Consider the following 18359-nt stretch of genomic DNA (forward strand, 5'->3'; position numbering starts at 1 on the left):
CCACACACTCTGCTCACCACATCCATTGTCTCAAATCCTTCCTCAAAGGGTTCCACGATTTACTGGTTCCTCTTCTAAATGCCTCCAGAACAGAAGCAAAATCCAAGCCAAGAGAGGACGGCGGGCTTTCCCCAAGAGCCCTCCTAAATCTCCCAGACAGGTGGAGGTCCTGAGTCCACGCTTTTCCGGAGGCCACAATCCTATCTCTTTCTCACTGGTCCCAAGGGGAAACACGCAGAGGGCTAAGGAGCTTCCCGCTAACACTTTCCAGGGCTTGGGACTGGGAAGGTCAAGAACGGGGGCAAAATGCTCACTTGGGAGCGATGGTGCCTCCAGCTGCCAGGACAAACAGTCCAGCTCTGCAGGGGATGCCTAGGATGGAGGAGTCCTTGTGGGAGTCACCACTCATTCATTCATTCATTCATTCATTCAACAAATGCGTGTCGAGTGCCTACTACGTGTCAGGCGCTCTCCTACTTTCTGGGATTACAGACCTGAGAGCAAGCCGGTGTTTGCCTCCACGTTGCTTACGGTCCAATTCAAGGAGACAGATTTTCAAATGAGCCTCTCCCGTGGACCTGGAGGAGCGTAAGGACGGGGGCTTTCGGGAGCTCTGCATGCTCAGGGCGAGGACATCAGCTAATCTGCGCACCCTCAGCAAGCTGTGACCTGCAGTACAACGGTAACCGTGACCATTAGCATAGTCTTCTCCTGTAACAGTCACTGTTCTAAATGCTTTCCACGGATTGACCTCTTCAGCCTCCAAATGATGCTATCAGGTGGAGAGAGTCCTTTCCATTTTACAGATCAGAAAGCGAGGCAGAGGGGCTGGCCCCGTGGCCAAGCGGTTAAGTTCACCCACTCCGCCTCGGCGGCCCAGGGCTTTGCCGGTTGGGATCCTGGGCGCCGACACGGCACCGCTCGTCAGGCCAGGCTGAGGCGGCGTCCCACGTGCCGCAACTAGGAGGACCCACAACTAAAAATATACAACTATGTACCGGGGGACTTTGGGGAGAAAAAGGAAAAACAAAATCTTTAAAAAAAAATAAAAAAGGAAAGTGAAGCAGAGAGAGGTCCACTGACTGGCCCAAGATCCAGCAGGTGGCGGAGCAGGGATCAAACCCAGTGGTGCTCCATGCACCACTGTGCCTCCCCGTGGGAGGGGCGGACCCAGGAGGGAGGGGAGGGACGGTCTCCTAGTCAGGGGGAACAGCCTTTGAGAAGGCTCAGAGGCAAAGGAGGTCTGAGAGGGGTTCAGAGGGGACACTGAGTGACCAGGGCTGGAGAGATGACTTCCAAACAGAGGCACAGGAGAGGCCTCGGGGAAAGATATCACCCATCCCAGTCTGTTCTCCTTTTCTGCCCTCTCACCCTCTCTCCAAATGGATGGGAGGCACTATATTTTAATTTCAGAAAAGGGGCATTAGAGCACTTATTCTAATCCTTTTAAAAATAATCTAACTCACACCCTTTCCGAGGGGCAGAGAGGTGTGCAGTGTGCACCAACACACCAGCCTGGATTCTAGTGCTTGCCCATTTCCAAGCTGCAAATGCTCCCAGTACGGCCAAGTTCAAGCTACCGTCTGTAGTGAGGCAGGCGGGCAACCCAGAGGACGGACATGAGAGGTTCACACTCTAAGGAACAGAGAATCAGGAAAGAATGGGTTAGAAACTCCTTTTCTAATTCTCAGATCCAGCTGGCACCTTAGAAAGTGTCCTGGTGCACGCTGTGTTGGGGTGGCAGCACACTGGCTCTCAATCTACATCCTGGCCTCTGTCATCCCCAGTTTGAAAGACAGGATGGGTGCACCTGGGTCTATCCCTGTTGCCAGCCTCACTCAACCAGCAGCTCAAAGAGCATGAGAATGGGGTCCGTAGAGTATGGGTGTCACTTAGGGTTGGAGAAGAGGCAGTCTGGTAACTTCCTGGACCTCATGTCCCACCACAAGCTAGTGTCATCTGTCCAACCTGAGGGGCCTCCCAGTGAAGGTGCTTTCATCTCCCACCTCCCTTCTCTAAGGCAGGAGCCACTGGGGACCCCTCTGCAGGTGAGAAATCTTTGGCTAAGAGGGAGGAAGGAGGAGGGCAGAGGCGTCAGGCCCCCACCTGCATTTCACCAACCTGAGCCTCCCTCTCGCCCTCCAGGCCTCGCTGGCCATACGCCCAGACCCATGGGGCCAACAGGGGGGCCCTTCCCTTGTCCAGCCTAGGCTATCTGGCTCCTGGGTGCCTGTGGGGGCCTCGCCAATGCCTTCAGGCCTCTCCAGAGCAAGGCCTACACCCAGCTCCTGCTGCGCCAAGAACTCTGTTCCCTGACTGAGGCCAGCATAGCCTGCGACATAGCACACTCTCGGGAAATGCTTGCTGAGTACACCCTGAGACTGTGACTGCAACTTGATATCAGTACAAAGAATACCACTACTTAATACTAAAAAATGACACTCTGTCCAGAACACAGCAGATGGGACAGTGACACCTAGCCTTCTTCATTCTTGGTCATCATCACAAGGCTTGGAACAGCCAGCTAAACCCTGACACTAACTGAGGGGAGCCGCATGATCCCCTAACCCATCCCACACCCTTCCGGTGTCCCCGCCCCAACCTCAGCCAATGGGAGATGGTGCAAGGCCAGCCTGGCTATGGCTGAATGGACCCTTAGCAGGGCAGTGTCCTCGCTCCTCACAGCAGCGCGGGCAGCCCCAGGAAGGGGAGTGGACACAGGCCCTGAGATGAAGGCCTCTTGCCTTTATCTTCCTCAAATCTAGCCCCGTCTTATTTCAAAAAGTGGCACTTCCATTCCCTAACCACCAGGAACCTAGGAAGTAGCACTGGGTCTTCCTTCTCCCTCACCCTCCATCTCCAGGTCGGAAGTCAGTTCAGTCAAGTCCACCCCTAAAATACACCCTGAATCCATCTACTTCTCTCCATCTCTGTCAACATCATGTGGTCGAAGCCACCATCTCCTGCCTGGCCTAAAATAACATCTTTCTACCGGGCATCATTCTCTGCCTACTCCCTGACCCGCCTCAGGCCTTGGCCCCTCGCCGGGGCCTGAATGCCCCACACTGCCTGCCATCCCGACAGCCTTGGCCTCCAGGCCCCTCTGCAGGGCTGGTCCCTTCTCAGCATCCAGATCCTCCCAGAGTGAGACCGCCCCTGAGACCACCCAAGGCTCTGTCACACCAGTCCCTTTCACAGCATTCCCAGGAGCCAGCACAGAGAGCACACATTTCCTCCCGAGTGCGCAACACAAATAGCATCACTTTCACCTTGAATTCCACGTATTCTTGTAAAACACAGGCAGTTTCTATTTTTACCAACACTGCTTTCCCTTTCCTCTCAAATGTATCCTCTGCTAAACACTCAGGCTCGTCCCAGCAACGCATCTGTCATTTCCTTCTTGGCTAACAGGCTGAAGATTTTAAATGGACACATTAGCTTACAGAGTGTTGGGATGCTGTGATAAAGATAGCAGTGGGCAACCAAAGGGCCCTTTTGCGAGACACGCCATGATGGACATTAGGAGCTTGGAGACGCTGGAGGGAGAGGAGGCCAGGGTGTCTCTCCAAAGACTAGTCAGAAAGGAAAGACTGATGAGCCAAGACCCCTCTGAGTCACAGCTGGGGGCCTGAAGAGTGGTCCTTTCATGTCATTGTGTTAATAGGTTCATTTCTGCACCTGTGAGAAGAACATTCAGAAAACATAGAGAACACGTTGCCAAATCTTGGCCCATCAGAGCTTCAGATCAGCATCAAGTGGCACCTGCTCAGAGCTACAGGCTCCCAGGTGGAGGGAGGCTGGTGTCTCTAATGGACAGGGACCGTGCGCCACTTCTGCACACAGCCTATGGGTCAAGCTGCGTGAGACTGAGGCTGACACTGACATCAGACAGAAACAGCTTAAAAAACAAGTGAGAACAATGCAAATGCATCATAGAGTTTAAGTCAGACTCAGCCCTCTGAGAGACAGCTGCTGCTTCATATTCCAATACTCTTTTCTCCGGTATCTTTCTGTAATTAGGATCACTGTGTTTGGAGTTTGATTTTTTTTTTTTTTTCTGATTTGGTTTTTCCACTTGCTCTTTGTTGGAATTTTCTTTCTTTTTCTTTCTATCTTTCTTTTCTTGTGTGTGGGAGGAAGATAGGCCCTGAGCTAACATCTGTTGCCAACCTTCCTCTATTTTATGCGGGAGGCCTGCCACAGCATGGCTTGACAAGCTGTGCTAGGTCTACGCCCAGGATCTGAACCGGTGAACCCTAGGCCACTGAAGCGGAGTGCGTGAGCTTAACCACTATGCCACCAGGCCGGCCCTTGATTTTTTTTTTAACTTAATAAAATACAGGACCTAGGACCCCATAGTCAATAAGATCTATGTAATTATTTTCAACAGCTGCAATGCATTCTGCCAGACAGTAAACTGTTCTAGTATTCTTGGTGTTAAGTTGGGTACTTCCCATTTTTTATGCCAATGTTGTAGGACTACCCCCATAACAGAGCTCACTTTGGACTCAAGTGATTTATTTCCTCAGGTGTCTGGTTTCCTCTAAGTGAGAACATATAAACATTGATAAATGCTGGCAGATGGCCCCCAGCATCACACAGTCCCAGGTGAGCTCCTGCAGCAGCACTCAAGACAATTCCACTACCCTACAGAAGGAGTTGGGTACCTTAACCTTTTCTGATTTGGGGCAAAATAATTCTTACTGTTGTCATTTATAATCCCTCAATTACTGATAAGGCTGGATATCTATTTTTATTTTTTTAAGTACATTTTTGGGAAATGTCTGCTCATTGCATCTGTTTCCTTCTTACTACCGAGTGTCTGTCTTTTTCTTATTAAACTCAAAGAAGGCTTTAAATATTAATAACACTAACCATTAAAATACTCATTTGTTGCTAATCCACCCACCTCAGCCTGGACACCTGTCTCATCTTACTAGACGGCAGGTATCCTGTGGTTTTCACCAGCTTGCCTTTGGTTTCTGGATGTCAACTCTCTTTCCACTTGCCCCCTCCCACCTCAACTTCTCCCTTCATGGCACCACACCGGGACTGGCCACCCAGCCCCTCCGTCACACAAGTGCCCCAAGCCTCTTCTACACACTTTCTTGGCTTGATGTTTCTAAACCTTTAAATCTGCTAACAATCTCACTTATTTTAGGTGCCAGGAGTAAGGCTGGGCCCAGCCTGCTGTCCACCACATGGCCAGAGGGCTATCCCAACACTATGTTACTTTCCAGGAAGGTGATAATGGAAGAAAACCATAGCATTTTACCATTTAACAGTTATTAACATGGCATGATATATTTAAATCATTGCAACAAACTGATTTTAACTAAACTTCAAAATACGCTTCATTGTGAACTTAAAAATCTTAACACAAACACACAAGAACCTACCTTTGATCCATGCAAATACTGGGGTTGTGCATTAGGCTGTTTATCTCTTTGAAATTCTTGAGAAAATGATAATACTGTCCGAACAAATCTAAACAAAAAGATTTAAAAGAAAAAAAAGGAAACAAAAACAAAAATTTAACTTTTTAATTAAAAGAAATTTTTTTAAAGTTCAGAACTTTCCCATCACCCATCAATTAAATCTTCCTCCCAGTTAACTGATATAATTATCACATAGGAAAAATTCTAGGAAATCAAAAACCAGAGTATGAATGAGATATAAATATTCCAAAGTATGATAAATGTATCCAAGTTCAGGAACAGAGTGAGAACTAAGGGGTCCGTCTGAAACCACTAGACAGTCTCCAAACTCAGGGAAAATCTGGTCTGTTGTCACCAGAACCATTTCAAGCCTAAATCAGTCCTTGGACAAGTGGTCCTGACCAAGCACTCAGGCCCTGCTGGGCCTCTGGACACCACACTAACAGTGGGGACAGGAGTGGGAAAGCGGACACAGGCAGCGATGTCCAATTATTCAGATCACTAGTTACAAGCTAAAGGGAAGAATGAGCTAAGTGTTTATAACTACACTCACCTAGCCAAGAGACTGTGGCTTAAAAATGGATTAGGGGCCGCTGAAAATCAAATGCTTGGATTTTAAAGCAGAAATGCCAAACTCTGCTAACACTCAAATCAGAAGGGTTCATTTAAGCACATAAAACTTTTGCAAACAAGCATAATAAAGAAAAATATACGGATTCGCTAATTATTAAATTCTAAGACCTTGATTAAGACATATAGTGCACTTTAATAAATAAGAAAGGATGTAACTGTCAAAGTACCACCAGTACATAAAACGAACATGCGCATCTGAGGGGAGACCAGTGGCCTATAGTACTGAGTGTGTTTACACAGAAATGTCATGTTGCTGAGTGTCTGGATTTTATTGTTATCCTTTAAAGAGCGCTGAATTTTTAGGGCAGGCCATTAAATTGCTTGAAAGTCAGCTGGATCCTTTCATGATTTGTTAGGGTGGCAGAGTAATCACTGTCCCCAAGGCTGGTACCAAGGCAGGTCCTTCTGGCAATTCTATCCAATGCCTGGGTCGTCAATGAGGCTTCCCCATTCTTGCTGGTAGGGCCTCAAATGACACTCCTGGCTCTGTGTGAGCTCTGGGAATTATTCAGTTTACAGCTCCCCAGCAGTTGTGCTTTGCCTAGCCTTTTGGATTTCTATCCAATGCACACGTGGTTTAATATTCAAGCAAGGACTAAAGGGGCCTAAGTTGGTTTCAGGAGCTGTTTCTCTGTGTAGCTCTCTCCTCTCCTGCACTCTGCCCTGCAAATTCCAGCAGTCTTAGCTTCCTTGATTTCCCCAGTCTGTCTCCCCCACGAAGTAAGACTTCCAAGCTGTACTTGGTTACCCACCTCTGCACCGTGGCCCAGACAGTGCTTCCAGGAAGAAAGCCAGGGAAGTCATAGGGCTCACTTCCTTTGTTTCCTTTCCCTCAGGGAAATGTCTAATGTCTGAAAAACAACTGTTTCCTAACTTTTGTCCAGTTTTTCACTTGTTTAAGGCAAAAGAGTAAATCCAAACCCTGTTACTCCATTATCCCCAGTAATTTTTGAATACCATATTTTCACTATATATATTCTCAATCTAAAGACAAAAAAATTGGAAACAAACACTGAATTCTAGTTAGCAGGTTTGTGTCTCACAATGGTAAGGATCTGTAATTCTGAAACTACTCTGTGCATTTTTGAGAACCGAGCAAATGAGGAAATATACTAAGGATAATGAAATAAGGATTCTCAGTATAGAAAGAAGTTACAAAAATACAAAAGGGGAAGACCAGAATGAACCCTGTGGTGTTGAACTGCAATTGAAGATATCACTGCAAATTCACGGTTTTAATATATAGATCAGCTTTCGAGAAACGCATGCACACACACACACATGCACATGTCATGGGTTTAACTGTATCCCCTAAAAAGATAATTTGAAGCCTTAATTACCAGCACTTCAGAATGTGATCTTATTCAGAAATAGGGTTGTTACAGATGTAATTAGTTAAGATGAGGTCATACCGGAGTAGAGTGGGCCCTCAATCCACTATGACTCATGTCCTTATAAGAAGAGAGAGACACACAGGGAAAACGCCATGTGATGACAGAGATAGAGACTGGAGTGATGCAGCTGCAGACTAAGCAAGGCTAAGAATTACCCGCCACCACCAAAAGCTGGGAAGAGTCAAGAAAAGATTCTACCCAGAGTCTCAGAGGGAGCACAACCCTGGGGACACCTGGATTTTGGACTTCTAGCCTCCAGAAGCGTGAGAAAAGAAATTTCTCTTTTAAGCCCCTAGTTTGTGGTAATTTGTTATAGCAACCAGAGGAACCTAATATAGTACACAAGTATTTCCTATCTCTGACCACCGAAAGGTTCCAGAAACAATGACACCCAAATAGCAATGAACATACCTAACACCCAGACTTAGTTTTTAAATACCAGGCTTAGTTTTAAAATACTCTCCACTAAAAGGAATCTTTGTAGAAATGATAGATTGCAAGGACAGAGCAGAAATAAGACAAACCTGGAACTTCTTGTAGGGCAGTGCTTAAGAATGATGGGGACAGCAAACAGGACACAGAAACTTGGCAGAAGGGGCTCCGCTGGCCAACCCTGGACTAATTTGAGCCACAAAAATCAAGTAATGATAGTAACAGATCATAACTCTGAGTTAGAATCCCTGAGGACTTACTGATAATAAACAAATACATAAACGCTAACATGTACAGCAGAATGCCAACTAATATATGTAGATGGAATGAAGAAGTTCAAAAATGACCATTGTTCAATCATCATACTGATAACTGATTTGGGTAAGAATCGTCAACAGCTGCTAAAACGAGTGGACCAAATTTTAACAAGGAACAGTTTATTTACAGTCTCAAATTATCTCCCTATAAATTACTTATAAATTTCAAACATAAAATGGTTAACAAGCTAGGGAGAAATCTGGCAGCCACCACCCTAACCAAGGGCAGAAGTTAACATCGCCAGTGATGGGACAAAGTGACTGAGGACACACCCTCCCTCTGTGGTCTGCTGGCCAGAGGCCTGACTCTGTCCCAACTGCTGCCCTGTCTCCAGGGTCATAGCACTGTCACACAATTATTAGCTGTCAGGTTATTTGTAAGTCACAGGCCACCCTATGCCACTCCCCAGAGTCACCAGGCAGAAGCATCAGAAATAAGCAGCAAATTAAGCAGATACGTGGAGCAACAAGTGAAGTTCTGGTTTCCCTTAAGCAGCTCTCAGAAACCCTCAGACATAGAGTTAAAATACTGGGCGGCACAGGTTTGTCTGTCTTCTCAGGTTTCCATATGTAACTTGGACACACAAAATGCTATTTTAAAACGCCTTTTCCACATCATGGAAGCTATAATGACCCCACTGGAAGACCTGTTAAAAATACAGAAGTAATGGCATTTGTCAACAGGAATGTAAAGGTGGAGGTCCCCCAAGTAAAGCAGAGCTCCTCTGGGGAGGAGAGGCCCCTGTGACAGATAGGGCTCCCTCCGAATGGCATCTCAGGGCCCAAGGAGGATGAGGTCACTTCATGCTGGCCCTTGTTAACAGATGTGCCCTGAGGGTAGCAACCCCGACATGTGAAACTAGCTCCAGATGTGATCAACTAGCTGCTCAAGGAGGGCATACAGCTCTCGAGGAGCCTCGGTGGGTAGAGCGGCCTCCTGCTGCCCAAGTAGGGCCCACTCATACTCTCCCGGGTCTTTGTGTCTGCTCCACAAACAGGAATGGTCACAGTGCCTCATGGCCCGTGGGGGACATATGCCACAACAGACGAAGACACCCAGTGCTGTCTCTGCCGCTTGCTGTCATTTATGTTAGACGTGTTGTGTGCAATCAGGGAACAGAGGGCTGAGGTACCACCTGGTGCCTCTTCTGTTTATCTAACTGGATGCCTCAAAGTTCATCACACAGACAGTTCCACCAAGGCCCTACAGTCAACGCTGGCCTGGAGGTTTTCGACTCTCCGTCAGGTCACTGGGTTACACAGCGCCAACTTCTCGACCTGAGCCCTGACACTCTGTCTTTGAGAGTGAGACTCCTGCTGCCAGCAGGTCAGATGGCCTTGGACAGTGGGAGGTTCTCCATCATCAGCCCCAAGCAGGGTGAGGACACCCACACGAGCCAACTTGGCAGGCGGGGCCTCAGAATCTGATCTGTTTCCCTAGCTCCACACTCCTTACCCAACTTTCGTTCAGAAGCCTGGAGTGTCTTTCAGAAAACACAACAACTCAGCAGAAGGGTTCAGGGCACCTGCTGAATGTCATCACCACGTAACCCTGACCTTCCCCCGCGGGCCATCACCCCTCTTCATTTCTCAGGGCTCCACCCACTGACCTGTCACCAAGGAGACCAGGACAGGCCAGAGCTGTGTGGACATACTCAGTGCAGCAGGCACACAGGGAACATCTTCAACTGTTCCCAGATCTCTGGGAAATCTTTTAAAGGATGACAAAATGCTAGATAATCAAAAATACCATCTAAAATAATACAAAAAATCACAACTCCCTGTGTTGCCTGATTCTGACCCCATTGGAACACCTTTTCTCAGCCCACTGACAGTGGGGTTCTGTTACACTTCACCTTTGGAGATGCCAGTTCTAACATGAGGCAAAAATGATTTAAGGAAAGCTAACAGAAATCACTCCCAAAGGTTTCAATGGACCAACCAAAACAAAGAGAACCCTGCGAACACTGGCCATCGCTTAAACGGATTCTCAGATGCAGAAGGAGCATATACGCATCCTCACTAACACAAAACGATGCTCCTCCTGATACGTCACCTGGAAAAAGAATGTGTATATAACAGTATGCCTAATAGCACCCATTTGTGCAAAATAAAAATACCTATGCATGTTTAACTGTATGGCAAAAACTCTACAAGATACACACATTTTTTTACAAGGGAAATCTCTGGGGATTTAATTATTTTTCCTCCATATATAATTTTTCCCTATATAGAGAGTGAGATATATATAGACATATATAGAGACACACACACACATGATCTCTAGCTTTTCTGTAAATATCATGCATTATTTGTGTAACAAAAATATATTTTCAGTTAATTCTGACTCTATAACAACTTGAAAAATATCTGTTTCACGAAACTAGGCACCTTAAAAGGAAGTTAAACAGGGAGTAGTCGTCTCTAACGTTTGCTCCCAGCGGACTGTACCCAGCCAGGCTCCTCCGCCCACGGTTCTGGAGGCCATGGCCATGTCCCCACCACCGCTGCCTGGGGATGGGCATCAGCCACCTGGGGCTGGGCCAATGGCTCTGACGGAACAGCTCCATGCACCTGGGGACAGGCCTGCCTCCCCACAAGGAAATCTAACCCTGGAGCCCCAACTGACAATGGCAGCAGCAGGTACCATCAGAGCTTAGCACCCCCTCTTGAGACACAAAACTCTGGGTCTGAAAGGGAGTAACAATTCAGCTAATACATGGTGGATGTTCAGATCCAGGAGCAAAGCAAAACAAAATAGAACACGCTTATTTTTAAAAAGTGGTCGTAACACTCACACACACTGTCACAAATGCACACACACCCTCATACCTAAACTTTCTAGCTCTTACACTCACACACTCTCATGCACATTCACACATCCATGTTTATTCTCACACACTCACATGTGCTCTCACTCACACACCCACATTTTCTCTCTCACATACACTCACACACATATACACTCACACCATGTCCCTGGCACGTGCTGACGCAGAGATGGAACCAAGCTAAGTGCAGAGAGAACAAATCTCCTATAGATGGTGGCCCAGTGCATGGAGGCCAAGGCAGGGCCATCCAGGACTTGGGGCTGTATCATGAGGCTGGACCACATGAAACTGCTGCTCTCAACCGTCCCATCATCCAAGTGGCTATTTTGTGCTGTTCAACATAGCAGTAAAATGGTAGGAGGGTGGGAGGGTGGCTAACTGACAGATCCTCACACACCCCGATATCCCAGAATCGAACCATGAAAAGTAGAGTCACCCACCACAGTCCAATGTCAGGGAGACTTAAAACTGTGGAGGGGATGCAGACCCGGCAGCCGCTGTTCACGTGCATGAGATGCCACCCTAAGCCACAAGCAAGTGCCCTAGACAGGAACTCTGGCTTGCCATGCAGTCTCCACTGCAAAGCCACGACCAGACGCCCAACGGCTAGCCCAGGGATGCACATGCAAAATGGACGAGACCAGGAGGGCCTGAGTATCCTGATGGGCACAGAAGAAGGGGCGGTGGTGACCCAGTGGACATACTGGAGGGCCTGAGACCATCTTGTCTAGATATCATTTGGCAGAAGCATCGGGAACCATCTGTGAGGCAGCACGCTCACCGGTTGGTAGAGCCATTGTAGCAGTAGTTGGGCAGGAAGTCATAGTTGAGTTCCCAGAAGACATGGAGGGTGATTCTCCCGTAAGGTGCCGACATGTTGTGGTTGGCCTCCCGGAACATGGCGTCAAAGCCGTCCAGTGTCAGGTACCTGCTGAGCAGCTTGTGGGTCATGCGGTTGATTTCCAAGAGGCCGTCCAGCTCCTAGGGACCACAAAGACAGGGTGTGAGGACAGAACTGGGCCCAGCACAGTGACCTCCATTCTCCACACAGACAGTGCTCTGTTGGTGGTGGCGGGGGTGGGGGGGAGGCCAAAAACAGAGCCCATACCAAGGAGGGGCAAGCAAGCTACAGCAAGACCACACATGGCAGGGTCTGATAGGCAACACAAGCTTGCTTCTCACATCTAAATTCATTATGCCCTCCCTACTGCCTTTAAAATGCCCCTCCTTACCATGGTCGCCCCTACAGGGCCATTGTCCTTTTCCACTGCAGTCACTTCCCCCCTGCACACCACTGGCCTCCAACCACCTTACAGGTCAGAGACCACTGGGACGTGTCCACCACCACATATGTACTCACTGTTAGCCTGAGTCACCTTCTCCAATGCACCTGGGGTTATTCATAAGCACAACAGTGTGGCAGAGCTGGCAAGCATGTTCACAGAAGCTTTCACACTGATTGCTCATAAAAACCTGCCTAGGTCTGCGCTGTCCCCTGCAGCAGCCACTGGCCACATATAGGAACAAGAATGTGGCTGGTCCAAACTGAGGTGTGCTGTGTATGTGAGATACACACCAGATTTCAAAAAACGAGTATGAAGACAAAGAATGTAAGACACCTGTGTCAATAATATTTTTATAATGATTACATGTTGAATTGTTAATTTTTGGATATATTGGGTTAAATAAAATAGATTATTAAAATTAATTTCACCTATTTCTTTTTCCTTGTCTAATGTGACTATGATTAAATTTAAAATGATCTATGTGGCTTGCATTATATTTGTAATGGGCAGTGCAGGTCTAGGTCAAAGTCTTGACCGATGATTGCAATCCAAATCATATATGGCCAATGACAATTAAAATGCCATGGTCCAAGACCCTACTTGGGGAAGCTCAATCTTTTAGTGTGTCCTGAGGCGACAGCCCCTCACCCCACCAAGGCTTCTTACATTCTCTTGCCCAAAGCTGCTTCTCTAGTAAAGAAGAATCTTCCTTGACTTCTGGCATGTTCACTACCATTGGTGTGCAGCCATCATTCTTGGAAGATCGATTTGGCTTAGCACAAAATCCTTACTTCCCACTTCCTTTCCTTGGCTTCCGGCACAAAGAGCTGCTGGCAGCGGTTTGAGGACAATCGGATTTTCTTTCCCTGATTGCTCTGCTCAGATACCCAGAGGACTTTTTCTTTTCCTCTAAAGTCCAATACTTTTACTGCAATATTCCTTGGTGTCGCCACTCTGGGTCAGTTTTACCAGGCATATGACGCGTGCTTTTAATATATATTTATAGTGTGTTTTTTAATCAATATTTTCTTGAAATACAACTTTAATATTTGTTGCATCCATTGCTCTGGTTTTCTTCTTCAGGGACCCCTATGCCATCTATGTTGGATCTTCACTGTCTATCTTCTATATATTTTTCTCTCAAATCCTTTTTCTCTGTCTTCATTTCTTGTTGATTTTTATAACTTTCCTCCTTTCATTCTTTTGCCATAGTTAGGTGTAATTTATTCGAGACTGAGATTAAGTGTTCTTTGAAGTCAATTTAGAACTGTGAATACTAAGAGCAGATGCTTAAAAACATACCCAGGATAGCTGAAGCTCAGTTAGTGCATACTTTTTGATTTCTGTGCAAAAAGTGAACCTACGATTGGTTCAATTTTTCAGTGAGGACATAGTAAAATTAGCTCAAATCCTTGCAGCTAGTCTCCCCCAAATCTATGGAGCCTGAGAAAGGGGAGAGCACTTACCACGAGTGATGTCAGGTCCTCACTCTCAAAGCGTCCAATTGCCAGTTCCAGAGACTTACAGATAGCTGCAGAGATACGCTGTGTAATCAGACGATTGAGGTCTACGGACCTGCCCAGGAGCTGGGGTACGGAGAGGGCAGAAAGAGTGAACAACAAAAACAAGCAAGCAAGAAAATATACAGACATACACCCTCCAGAAACCAATTCTAAAAGATAAATAAATACTGTACAAAACTGTAAACATTTTAGATGAAATTATATATACAGGTGTCACAACCAAATGCCCTACCTTCCTGGAGCTGAAATTCTGCAAGTCAAAGCCGTAAAGAACTTTTGCAGTGTCCTTTGCATTGAACTTATGCTTACATCTCGGGCAGAAATCCCAAGCCTCACCAGAGACCCTGGAGAATGAGGTCTGTCAGTGAGCACACCCCTCAGGATGGTGCTCATGACCATCTCCCAGCACAGAGCTGCCTGTGCACACCTGACCTCCAGAGTTCTAACAATGAGGAAGAAAATTACCCCACCTCTTGTTCAGAGTCTACCAACATATGTGTACCTCAACATCATTTCAATAGCATAAAAACAGACAAAACCTTGGTGGAAAATGTCCCAAAATGTGAATGGTTGTTATCTGTAGTCACAATTACATGGAATTTTCCCCACGGTTTTCTCTTTCTTCCTAACTTTTTTTGTGATGTATACATACTGTTTTTAAAGAAACAAAAAACAAGCACTGTATTCTTTGTGCTGGCCAAGGGAAAGCGCCTCTCTGACACTCTGAGCTGACAATTGTTTCTCACCTTCATTCTTATAAGCTCTGGCTTTTGGGCTCCTGGAGAGGAGCCAAGCCCTGTGGGGCTGAGCTTGCAGTGGGGGCCCAGGCAGGCGCGGGTGCAGAGCGCTACAGGTCTTCCCTTGTGTTTCAGGTTAGCTAAGAGAAACTGTTTGTCTTTAAAATCTTAACATTTTATAAGGATGTTCCCACAGTCACATAACATATGAAGTCTATTAAAACCTAGTGAGCTCTAAGAAAAGCCCACTATTTCTAGTGCCAGCTCCACACCTCGCCATGCCCAGAAGCCTGGCTCACCTGCACGTGCCTCTGCTTGAGGAGCGTCTCATAGCGGTTAGATGGCGGGAGATGGATTGTCGCCCCCTGATTCTTGCATTCTGATCGTAACCGTTTATCAAGAAGCAAGCTAGTACGGAAGGAAAAGAAGATGTTTCTCACACGCTGTGAATTTTAATGGAAATGTCATGTCAAGTTACCCAAAATTTCATACTCAAATAACAAGGCATATACTCACCTTCCAGCCATGATCTTATAATATGCAAATATCTGGTCTGCCAGCTTGTAAACAAATTGGTCAAAGCACAGATTCACCTGAAGAAAAAGAGAGCATGTATTAGATTGATTCCCTAAATCAATATCAAATAACACCAAAAAACCTCTTTTGATTCAGCCATTCTACTTCTGGGTATACATATGAAGGAAAGGAAATTACCGTCTTGAACAGATATCTATACCCCCATGTTCACTGCAGCATTATTTACAAAACGCAAGACATGGAAACAACCTAAGAGTCCACCAATGGATAAACGGATGAAGAAGATGTAGTACACACACATACACACACACGAAGGAATATTATTCAGTCATAAAAAAGAAAAAACCTTGCCATCTTGTGACAATATGGACGGGCCTTGAGGACATTATGCTAAGTGAAATAAATCAGACAGGGAAAGACAAATACCATAGGAGCTCACTTATATGTGGAATCTAAGAAAGAAAACCAAGTTCATAGATACAAAGAACAGATCGATGGTTGCCAAAGGGGGGGGGGGTAGGCAAAATGGTTGAAGGTGATCAAAAGGTACAAATTTCCCATTATAAATAAGTCCTGGGATGTAAAATTTTTAAAAAAGGCAACTTGGGCCAGCCCAGTAGCGCAGTGGTTAAGTTCACACGTTCTGCTTCAGCAGCCCGGGGTTCGCTGGTTCAGATCCTGGGTGTGGACCTGTGTACCGCTTGTCAAGCCATGCTGTGGCAGGCGTCCCACATATAAAGTGGAGGAAGATGGGCATGGATGTTAGCTCAGGGTCAGTCTTCCTCAGCAAAAAGAGGAGGATTGGCAGTGATGTTAGCTCAGGGCTAAGCTTCCTCAAAAAAAAAAAAAAAAAAAGGCAATAACAGAGGTTCTTACTAGGAAAGAGAAACAAGAAGCCACCTTATTGTCCAACGACAGCAGATTAAACGTATTATGGTGTGGCCAGGAGTAACCACTGCACAGCCAGTGAAAATAACATCAGACCTTTCTTACTGATGGAGAAAAATGCTCCTATTCTCTGCTCTCAAAGGAATATGAAAAAGTCTGTCTTCGTCTTGTGTTCCCAGGGGGTTAATGTGCATTGCATGTGGGGTCCCCACTCTGGGGGCAGCTTCTGCCAGCAGGCTGTTTCTCAGGAGACACAGACACAGGGCTGGCTGCTCTGGACACTGAGGTCAGTTAGGAGACACAGGGTGGAGACAGCCTTGCAACTTCACCCTCGAAACCATATCCTCACTCGCAAAGGGGGCTAGCACCCTGCCCCGGAACTGTGATGAGAACGCCGTGTGCTCAGAGGAGAGTGGCCCCAGGACCTGCAGGTCTCTGCCCTGCGCCCACCCTGCATTACCCAGGAGCCCATGAGAGCTCCCTAAAGAAGCGCTTTCTGGTGGTCTTTGTGAGGAGGTGGAGAAGGAGACCCAGCTGCACAATACAATTTGTTGAGGTTAAGTTCTCTTAAATCTTAAGCTAGAAAATAAGATTGATCTCCTTAGTTGTGTATATATAGACTTAATAATTCCACTTGTAGGAATTTGTCCTCGAGAAATAATCCAACACAACTAAAAAATTATGTGCCCAGAAGTTAATCAAAGCATTATTTATAATAGGAAAAATAAAAAGTTAAAATGAAAGAAATAAAACAGGGCTTGGTTCAGGGCATCTTCTTTAAGATGCTTTAGACCGTGTCTATAACCAAAGACAGTGAGGATAGAGAAGTGCTTGTGACATGCTGTCAAGTGAAGAAGTATGTCACCCCACAGCTTATGTGGTAGGACCCCAATCATCACACGTGCAGATGCACAGAGAAAAGTGCAGATAGAAGGGTTCATCCCAAAATGTTTATTTCAAAAGTTCAATCCATTGTTTAAACTTCCTTGTATTATAAAGAAAGTTTGCTTCCTCTAATATCAGAGGAAAAGGAAAAGGAAAGAAAGTTTGTTTACAGTGCCTGGGCCCTCACCTCTGCCTCGATTTCGTCGTAGAGAAACTGCTTGTTGAACCTGGTGAGGGCGTAGTGGGCACTGTCATTGTACAGGTCCAGGGAGTAGAGGACATACCTGCAGAGGGACGAGCAGTCAGCCAGCCTCCCACACAGGGCTTCTTGGCTCTCACGCTCTACACACCTCCAGAAACTTAACTTTTACTATTGTCCTCTCACGTGAGGAAAATGCTCTCTTACTTCAAACACCAAACTCGGTTCTTGCCGAGGGCCCTGATGACGCACTCACACCAGCCCGGCCTATTCCAAGGGGGGGATGCCTTACTCAGGTCATGTCCAGGCACCTGGTAGATCCATAAGGGTCTCCTATAACTGCAGCCTCTCACTTGTCTTGTGTCAAAGCTTTCACCACAAGCATGCGGTATTTTCTATAACCGCAAAAGTAAGTTATTTTCTTATTTTTAAGAACACACTGACTTAAAAAGAAAAATATATGAAGGTCCTGGGTCCCACAGTTGACCATGACCATGTCCAGTGTAGCCAAAAGCCCCTCTCTCCCTGACCCATGTCTGGACAAAAGGCGGTGGCCAATGGTCTCCAGGAGTAAGTTCCCTCTGAGGGTGCCAAACCACTCCTGCTTGACAAGGGGAGGCCACGTGCGCAGCAGGGCCAAGCCCAATCCCAGAAGCATGACACAGAGGCACGCCAACACCTCTGTGTTGGGTCTCCTCTGTGTTGGGTCTCTGTCCTCCTCATACCATCTCTGACACTGCAGAATAGATGCCATGGCCACTCCAGAGAAAGTGGAAGGCCATCCTCCCGGGCGCCACGCGAGAACTGACATGCATGGGCAAAGGTGAGGTGCTAACCATTCGCCCTGCAAACAGGGCGAAGAAGAAGCTGCTGGGTCAGTCCCTGATCTGGTCACCACAAGACACCCATTTTTCTATTACTTTCCCTCCATGGACTTCATATTTTGAAAGTCTTTGAGCCCTGTCCTGGCCCTGAGCCCTGACCTCAGAACAAAGCTGTCCAATCAACACTTCCTCCTTCAAATTCATCTGCGCTGGAGGCTCTGCCATGTGACAGGCCAGGCCACATCTTCTCTCCCTGACCCCAGCTAAGTCCCCAGGGCCTGGCCAGCATCTGAACATGGTGGGACTTAATTAGTCCTACTGCCCGAGCTCTTGATTTCAAAGCCAAGAAATCTGTTACTTGTATTAATCTCTGAAGTCGTATCCCAAGAGGAAGTGCTAAGAACAGTGTGGCCCCTTCCCCCACCTCCCAGCTCC

The 18359-nt window shown here is 46.7% G+C and overlaps 1 protein-coding gene across 1 annotated transcript in view; it reads right to left on the reverse strand.

The window, feature by feature from the left end:
• Nucleotides 1-1431: 1431 nt before the first annotated feature.
• The window catches only part of LOC100147550 (cytoplasmic FMR1-interacting protein 1), a 75682-nt gene continuing 58754 nt past the window's right edge, over nt 1432-18359 (reverse strand). Inside the window, 7 exon segments of the mRNA XM_070231835.1 lie at nt 1432-1635; nt 5400-5487; nt 11827-12026; nt 13798-13917; nt 14891-14999; nt 15108-15184; nt 17089-17185. Coding sequence (XP_070087936.1) covers nt 1447-1635; nt 5400-5487; nt 11827-12026; nt 13798-13917; nt 14891-14999; nt 15108-15184; nt 17089-17185 — 880 coding nt within the window. The 3' untranslated portion in view covers nt 1432-1446.

The sequence above is a fragment of the Equus caballus genome, chromosome 1 (assembly GCF_041296265.1).
Source record: "Equus caballus isolate H_3958 breed thoroughbred chromosome 1, TB-T2T, whole genome shotgun sequence".
NCBI lineage: Eukaryota > Metazoa > Chordata > Mammalia > Perissodactyla > Equidae > Equus > Equus caballus.